Below are 9,593 nucleotides of genomic sequence, written 5' to 3'. Positions count from 1 at the left end.
CATGTAATATTGTACTTTTAATTAGCTTATATATATATATATATATATATTTTATTAGAATACTGTTATCGGTCACTGTTTGTGGCAGTAGAATTCATATATTTATGTATCAATTAGTAATTGGGTATCAACTAGTAAGTGGATGTATTTAAATTTATTTTTATTATTTAAAACCTAAACTTCTCTATGAAAAATAAATGTTTAGTACTTATTATATGATATAAATAATAATAACCAATAATGATAAATAACATTTTTATTGGTCACCATGAATTGCAAGTTCACAACAAATGTTAAAAAACAATATATTTTCTTTATGCATGTATAAGGCCTCCAAATATGTTGGAGAATAAGGAAACGAAATAAGATACCCTCCAGCTTTTTATTGAGAGTATGTAAAATACTCTTGGAACAAATCATTTAGGACGAATGACATTAGAGCATTTAGCATTTAACAGTACTGGGTCCCCATAAGTAACACAGAGAGCCGACTCGTTCTCAAAAGTATTATGTCATTAGTGACGATATTTATTGTTCTTTAAGTTATATCGAACTGTATATACATTTATATATACAAACGTGTTGCAGTAGAATGACAGTTGATATTGTTGTTAAATAGGTATTGTCATTTCTAAATATTTTAATTGTTTTGTTGTTTAAAATATGCATATATTCACAATTTTATAATCTTTAGTTTTTTGTTTTCTATAACATATATAATCTATAATTAGTAATTGTTGTTTGGGCCAACATGAATTGTAATTTATTAGTGAGTATGAAAAGTTATCACGTATGATTGCAACCCAAAGTATACAATCTTCCGCCAAATGTACAACTCCAATTTATATAAATCTTCTTCACAACCAAAATTAATATTACCTTTTGTCTATAGCCCATCAAAGCTTGCCCTGAACTTGACTTCAAAGGCTATATATATATGTATATATTTATTTCATTTATTTTTTATTTTTTAAGTAATAGAAGAAGTATCAAAGAAGAGACCATCTAGAGATCTGATAATGACATATTACTGTTTGTACGAGTTTTATTATCACTATTATTATCGTTTGCGTTCTTCTTCTTCTTCTTCTTCTTTTTTTCTATTTTTTTTTTCTTTTTTGGTTTGATAAAGATTGTTATTGTATATGTTGTTGTCTTATTCAGCAAATAGGTTAAATACATTCAAAATATGAATTAAACATCAACATATACAATAATAATGATAATATTGATAGTACTGATAATAATATCATCAAATTTCTCAATTGGCCATGCTATTCTAGTGATATTGAATTTGGATAAACAACACCATATTATATAGAAACTTGACCATAAAATAAATGTCACTCTTATAGTAGAAAAATAAATTTTTGCTTACCGGCCAGTTGGTAAGGAATAACAAGTGAAAATATGGTACCCATTATTCATGGGGACTTGTACTACCTGGCGGTGGATACCCAGTAACAAAGCAAAATCTGCCTTTAATGCTACCTTCAGACACATCCAGTGACCAGAAATTAAGGTTGGGCAGCTTGAAATCTGGGCATCCAATAAAGACAAACTAGTATGTTTATTATTATTATTATTTCGCTGAGAGAGTATATTTATTTATTTTTGGTAAATAAACCAGTATATTTAATTACTTTCATATACCATCTACATTTTTCTATTGGATTTGCTTGGTTGGCCAGGATTATTATCAACCACCAAACTCAACCAGAAAAAAAGGACAACAAAGAAAATGGGTTTGCCCTGCAAAATTTAACTTAATGCCCCATTCGTAGAGACTAAAATAATATGAGATAATCAAAAGATACGGATCTGAAAGTTTCAATGAATCTTAAAAACGTGATCAAATTAGATTATGTTCTTAGTTACCCTGACCTTGATCAATGAAATCCGGAACCCCATTTCCTATCACCCAAAAAAGTAAAGAACATATATATATATATATATATATATTATGTATTCACTCCACATGTTAAAAGAAAAATAAAAAATAAAAAATCCACAATTCGAATCCTTACTGTTTTTATTCTATTTTTAGAATTGTTAAGTTTTAATCTTGGAACCTCAAAAATCTTCTGATACCAAATAAAATTAACATTTTTTTGAAAACTTAAGTAAATGAAAATTGAATCATATATATTTCTCTAACACCCGGCATGATGGCAATAATTATATATTCATTGCACATGAATACCATCAACTCTTAAAAATTTGTGGTGGACTAAAAAAATTCTTCCTCCTTCAATTTATAGTAATTGATAATAACTTTACGATTGATCCGGTTCCAATAATCAAGCCAACATATTACGTACATATATGTTTATTTATTTATATTATTCCAATAAGGGTGGGACATATGAATTGCGATTGCCTATGATCTTGAGAATAGAGATATTCCTGTGTATAAACAGAAAAGTTAAAAAGAAAAACAAAATCGTTAACTTGAAGTTATCTACCAAATTTAGTTCTTTGTAGTGGGATTGTTTAGTGGAGTTCTTGCACGTTTTAATTATGGCATCGTTTTAATTTATTATTATTATTATTATTATTCTTATTTTTTGAAATAATTCAACTTTGACCACAAGTTACAACCTGTAGTACCCTATTTTTCTTCTCCCCTTTCCAGGTTCCCCCGCAAAATTCTCCCGGCCCTAAGTTGAAAATAAGAGTAAAAATAAATAAATAAATAAAAGACCAAATAGCAACATATAAGAGTTATATTGTGCAATGTATGTGATAAGAACATCTCCGACCCATTTTATCAAAACGCTGCAAAAATCATATCAAATAATAATTTCTTTTCAATTTATTACACAATTTATAACATCAAAAAAGAATATATATATATATATATATTTTTTATCTATTTTATATATTATTTGTTTTAATTCTTAATTTTTTTAATCTATTTCCTCAATTGCCCCATATATATTTTTTTTTCATATTTATTTTTTTCTAAAGCAAAATTTTTATTTTTTGGTTCCAAAAAACAATTGATTTTATTGAAAACATACATTTGAGATAAAAATTGTAAAACTGATATAATATTAGGGGTTGTTTTGTAGAATTTAAAATTTAAAAAAAAAAAAAAGAGATGAACAGAATTTGGTGTGTGAACAATAATGCATCAAATTTGATGTAATATTATTCATTTCCACCCAATTGGTGCAACAAATGATGCAGGGTTGGAGTAAATTTTCACTAAATTCGTACCTTTTGCGCCAATATGGCACAGGATTGGAGATGCTCTAGGAGTTTGGTCCGGACATTCAAATTATTGTGCTAATAATATTTATATATATATATATATATATATATAAATATATTTTTCTGATGCTTAGTTTTTATAAATAATGTAGTTCAATTATTTAATCATCCTTAGTAAACTGCTTGTTTTTAAAATAAAAAAATGGTTGTGACACCAATTGGCAGTGAAGACCTTCCATTGTCGTTTTCCGAGAATTGGTTTGACCGTGAAGATTAAGCCGTTGATAAAAATCCAAATAAAAAATTAGTCCAGAGATCGTGGAAGATCAATTGCCTTATACTTTCCCAGTACCTATATAAATAACGTAGACATGTATACTATATATATATATATATATATATAGAAGAATGAATGAATTTAAATTTATAAAAGAAATTATATTTACATATAATTCCACCGTAAGAAATTAAAATATATATGTATTTTTTTTTTTTTGGAGAGGGTATGAGAGTATTTCGATAGTTTTATCTATTACTAAATTGTTTTTACCACAACGGAAAAAAAAAATCATTAAAAAAACTTTTTAATGGATCATTAAAAAAACTTTTTAATGGATCATTAAAAAAACTTTTTAATGGATCTATCTAAACACTTTATCAAATTGATGTGTAAAAAAAAAATAAATTAACTATTGAAATAATTCTCTATTTTAAAAAAATCTGTTAAAAATTCTTAAATTTCCTTAAAAATAAATTTTTCTTTAAAAGTTCAATTTTTTTTAAAAAATAATAAAATGTTTAATTGATTAATAGCCATAAACAGTTGTTATACTTATTGCTGTTGAATAACAATTTTAAAAAATTGACTATATATTTATATATCATATAAATTTATATAATATCAATTTTTATATCCTATAAATAGTAATTTATATTTATTATTGAAAATGTTCTTGGCGATATTGAAAAATATTTTACGTCATACAAATTTGGAATGCTTTTGGTAAGAAACAATCTAATTTATTATTTAAAATTAATAATAAACTAAAACAAATCCCACTTGTGAAAATTAACTGAGCATACATGTATGTTATATATTCATAGTAACAAAAAGAGTGATTTGATGCGAGGAGGCCAAATGCATTGTATAATTTGTCTTGTTCTATGTAACTAACATAGAAAACAAACCATATACATAACTAACCCAAAAAAAAAAAAAATTTGAAAAGAGAATAAAAAAAAAAAAAAAAAAACGTAACTTAAGTTCCCAATGGCTCATGGCATCATCTTTTTTAACATATCTTCAATTCCATAACCCTTTTGGAAATATGTGATACTGCAACGGCGCAAAGATTTGAAAGTGATATGTGGGCCTGATCATTCAATTTTCCTTTTACAAAAGAAATACATGTATAACAACTCCATTTTACTAATTTGTAGTCTAGAAACAATTATGATATAAGTGATAACTAGTTGCAATAATTCCAAATACCTTATCTATTAGTTTGTTTGTTTGTTTTCTTTTTTTTTTTTGGGTAGAATACTTTGTTTATTAGTTGTAAGCTCCTTTTTATTTATTTATTTTTTTTTTTTTGGGGCTCCGTATTAGTTGTAATTGTTCATGTGCATGGAATTGATGCTTCTTTAGGGTTAATGATCATAAAAAGAGCATTGTCAATGATTTTATAAATCTCAATCTATGTGGCATAGATGTTGAAAAGACCGTAAATTTATTTATCTGGCATGAGGCATTTAGTAGTAATAATATTAATATCAATCTTCAATAGTTTTATTTAAATTTCAATTAATTAATAATATGTATATTTATTTTTGTAATAAAATAATAATGGTTAGTAATATCTATCTATTTATTCTTTTCCTTTTAAAAAAATTATTATATTCTTTATGAATATTGTTTTTCAAAATCACATTGTATAATAACACGTCTAAAATAGACAATTTTCCCACATCAACTAAAGTCATTGGAGAGATTTTTTTGTTTTTTGGAATAAATGTGTATATATTTTATGTGTTATACAAAATTTGGCAATTCATATAGCTATTGAACGTGCTTTATATTATGGAATGATATTAAATATTTGACAATATATTTCGTACCTTGCTAAAAAATCGATCATTGTGTACCAACCGCACATTATTTAGCCAAATTTAATTCTCTCTCGATATGTTCTTCAAAAAATTCCAATCAATTCTTCCCCCAACTAAAGAAGAGATCTTGGTATTTTTTCATAAAAAACAAACATGAGATAACAAATACAATCTTTCACTAAAATTTTGAATAACCATCCCAAATTCAAGTTGATTATGTTTCGCCTCTTTTTAGAAGAAGATGATCAAACAATTCCCAATTATGGTCCTTGTGGATCGGATCATCTATAAAATATACAAAAAGCCATATTTATCAAAGTGGTCTATGTGAGAAAAGCCTAGTGGCAAAAGCCACTATTTTATATAATACTTCAAATCAGATTTGAAACAAGTATTACATCATGCCAACTAATTACATCCTTCTAATTATAAAGGGTTTTTTATTTTTATTTTTATTTTTTTTTGGCACAATTAATCCAATTATAAAGGTTAATTTTTAGAAGAAGTTTGATATCCCAAATTATTGAGCTTCCAAATAATTTCCAATGAGCCACAACTTGCCCCTCAAATCTATAGCACTTTGTTATGTCATTTTGGATTGATTTGGAAATTCAAAAATATTTAAGATATTTAGCATTTTCCTTTAGTTTTATGTGAAAATTTAAAGTTGAGTTCTTGATTCCGAGCAACCTGAAAGAATGGGGCTCAAATCTGCAGACTAGCTAGGTTACATATGAACATTTAAGTCACAATATTGAAATTAAAGAATATTTAATCAGACAAAAATGCTACTATTTGCAAATGGAAAATTTGGGACCATTCTACTTTCAAGGTTTTACAATAGACGAGTTGCACCAAATTAAACCTGTGACGGAAAGACGCAATATGCAAGGGGCAAAACTGTATTTATGATAGGCTGCTGTGCATCATATCGTAAATGACAAATCTAAAAATCATAACTCTCTTCGTCAGAGTTTTCATTAATAAAATTGTTGGCATTATCAGTGATAGATTCAATAATTTAAAACTTTAATGTAGGCATCTGCTTGTTTGGCGGAACTTTGGAAATATAACAATCATATATATAATTTAAGTTTTATTTATTTTTTAAATAAATTATCCTTTTCCTGTAGATCCGAAATCTTTCAGATCAAGTTGGCAATATTTATTTATGCCCATGATTCCACATTACGTCAACTCTTTTTTGTGAGACACAGGGCTAGCCCTTCTTTATTTACCAAAAATAAGTAAAATACTTTTAAAAATAACCAAAAAAAAAAATTATATAAAAAAAAAAAAAGAGGCTAGCCCTTCCATTTGAATAAATAATGAAGAGAAAAGGACCACGTTCACACACACGGTTGGAATAGGATTAGACAATCATACGCCAACTACTATAAGAATAGAAGGAAGGCCAACTTCATTTTATGCCCATTTTGGAGAACATCATTTGGTCGACCACCACTTAGCTCGCTTGAAAACCTATAACAAATTAAAGGTAATACTCCACCTCTTTCTCTTCAATGCTAAAAGAAAGCATAACATATTTTTGTATAAAGTCGCACTTTCCCATAGCCTTTTCAGTGTCTTACTACTCATTTTAAAAACTTAAGCTTCTATAAGGTGGATCGTCATTTATTTTCATATTATGAAAGTTTCATAACATATATATATTTTTTAAAATTTTTAGGGACCATCCTTTTAACAAGAGCAATATGGACATAGCATCGGCCAGATGGTTTTCCGAATTGGTAAGTATTTTCCAAATATTTGTTTTCCTTTTCAATATGTGTATATGCATTTGTTTTAACAAATTTAGACTAATGAAATATCATTCAGGGAATGGATGATTACAATATCTTCCAACAATTCCAAATGAACTCTCTCAATGAGGAATTCCCAGATGACATATCTACAGTGCTGAAAGAGAATTTCCAACAATCTTTGTCGTCTGAGAGCCATTCTTCTTATCCTACTGTCACTACCGCTCCAAGTGGTTCATCTTCAGTTGAAACTTGTCATAATCAACCAAGCTCTGAAAGGCCTGCAAAACAGAGGAAAACCACTACTAGCTGTTGGAACAATTCTGGAGTAATAGCTAAACATGTTGTTTTACCAAAATTACCCTCTTCTTCTTCTTCTTCCTCACAGCTTCTTTCTTTTGAAAACTCAAATTCCCAACCTAATAGCTTGAAGCCCAAAGATGAGGCTATGTCCCACATAGATCTTCATTTTTCATCTTTGCTCCCAAAAGATTCTATTGAGAATGTCCAAGATTATAATTCACCAAAAGCTATCCAACAAGGGACTAAGAGAAGCTATTCAATGTCTAGAACTCCTTCACATGCTCAAGAACACATAATTGCTGAGAGAAAAAGGAGAGAAAAGCTCAGCCAGAGGTTCATAGCTCTTTCAGGGATTGTGCCTGGTTTAAAGAAGGTACAACTTATTATATAATATCTCTATATAATCAGTCTTTTATTCGGAATTTCTGGATAAATTATATTATCAGTAATATGTTATAAATGTATATATAGATATGTTAACATGGGCAACATCCCCATCAAAAGGTGCACGACAAGTATTTAACACCGTCTGATATACATTATATGCAATCAAGTTACAATTACATATAATCCCGCACGATCGGACGGTTGTGTTCCAGCAAAATGTGGGCGACATGGCCCAAATTAGCAAAATTGCACACACACACACACACACACACATATATATATATATAATCTTTGTTGTTTGTACAAATTAATGAAATATCAAATATCAACATTGAAAATGATATATGAATTTGTTGTTGTTCCCGTAGATGGATAAAGCTTCGGTACTTGGAGATACTATAAAGTATGTAAAACAGCTTCAAGAACGTGTGAAAGTGCTTGAGGAACAGACCAAGAAGAGAACTGTGGAATCAGTGGTATTCGTGAAGAAATCCCAATTCTCCGGTGATGATGATTCGTCTTCTTGCGATGAAAACTTCGATGGGCGGTCCGATGAAGCTCTACCGGAGATTGAAGTAAAAGTTTCAGAGAAGGATGTATTGATAAGAATTCACTGTGAGAAACAGAGAGGAGTCACGGTGAAAATATTAAGTGAAATAGAGAAGCTTCAACTTTCTGTGGTCAATAGTAGTATTTTGCCGTTTGGGAATTCCACTCTGGACATTACCGTTGTTGCTCAGGTATATGTTTTTTCTTTTTTTTTTTTTTTTTAAATTTTACTAATTATATCACTATTGCATTACAAGGATAAAATATATGCAATATTTATTGATTATTAATTTTTATTTTCTCCCTTTATTTCACTTTGATAATATTACATATGTTTATTACTTTAAAACCACATGTTAGTTAATTAAATTAAAGCGATTTTTATTAATTTGTCACTTTTAAGTGAGGTCATTGATGACGAAATTACCCCATCGTTTCTAGAAACATTAGATAATTATTATTTTTTCAATAATAAAAATTTACTGGGTTTGGGCTCAAACTAATTAATATAGATTAAATATTTTCAAAGATAGATAATTTTGATTTTGACATGTTACAAATATTGAATGTTGTGTGTTGTTTTGTGCAGATGGACGATGAATTCAGCATGACTGTGAAGGATCTGGTTAAAATCTTACGGATGGCATTATTGAAATTCATGTGAAATTGAAAATAATTTTGGAGGAACCAAATTCTTTGGAATCCAACAATCCCTGTACATCTGTAGCATTAGCAGCCAATCCAAGTCTCTTTCCCGGAACCACCTTCTGAGACAAGCAAAGCAAACCCATTTTTCTATTCACCCACCTGCCTTAATTGTCGGAGATTTGCTTTGGAACCGTGAGATTTCCTTTTTTTTTTTTTTTTTTTTTCTATTTTCCTGCAGGGTTTTTTTGTTCTTATTCTTGTTTTTTTCGTGGTTGATTCTTTGGCCACGTTGAATTTTTACCCACATGATGTACTAAGAAACTTCCCAAATTAACTTTGTCAAATTAGTTTTTTTTAATAATTTGTTTATTTATTACTTTTTTTTTTTTGGCCCTTTTTGAGAGTTGGAGTTTCACTGTTCCTGTAAAACTAGATCTCTCTTTTCCCAATCTTAATTGATTTGTTTTTGGATGCGGGAGCCTATGAATTAGTAAGAAGAAAACAAAAATGGGTATATATATATATATATATATATTCAAGGTTTTTGTAAGAGAAATAAATTAAGCAGGGTGCTCAGGTATCTTCCTCTTGTTATATGTACCGTGCATCGTACATGTT

General features: G+C 28.4%; 1 protein-coding gene across 1 annotated transcript; it reads left to right on the top strand.

Annotated features, from left to right (window-relative positions):
- The first annotated feature begins 6,722 nt into the window (after window positions 1-6,722).
- Window positions 6,723-9,593, top strand: LOC107424976 (transcription factor bHLH18-like). Its single transcript, XM_048479670.2, has 5 exons — window positions 6,723-6,823; window positions 7,016-7,076; window positions 7,165-7,764; window positions 8,147-8,518; window positions 8,917-9,593. Exons 2-5 carry the CDS (start codon window positions 7,041-7,043, stop codon window positions 8,989-8,991), a joined length of 1,083 nt encoding a protein of 360 aa, XP_048335627.1. The 5' UTR covers window positions 6,723-6,823; window positions 7,016-7,040; the 3' UTR covers window positions 8,992-9,593.

This window comes from Ziziphus jujuba, chromosome 7, assembly GCF_031755915.1.
Source record: "Ziziphus jujuba cultivar Dongzao chromosome 7, ASM3175591v1".
Classification (NCBI taxonomy): Eukaryota; Viridiplantae; Streptophyta; class Magnoliopsida; order Rosales; family Rhamnaceae; genus Ziziphus; species Ziziphus jujuba.
The sequence above is the reverse complement of the archived record's forward strand: the minus strand, read 5'-3'. Positions and strand labels throughout refer to the sequence as shown.

Excerpts from the sequence above, each read along its gene's own strand:
- LOC107424976 (XM_048479670.2), top strand. The coding sequence starts at position 7,041 with ATGGACATAGCATCGGCCAGATGGTTTTCCGAATTG. Across the intron at positions 7,077-7,164 it reads CCAGATGGTTTTCCGAATTG|GGAATGGATGATTACAATAT; the intron begins GTAAGTATTTTC and ends AATATCATTCAG. Across the intron at positions 7,765-8,146 it reads TTGTGCCTGGTTTAAAGAAG|ATGGATAAAGCTTCGGTACT; the intron begins GTACAACTTATT and ends TTGTTCCCGTAG.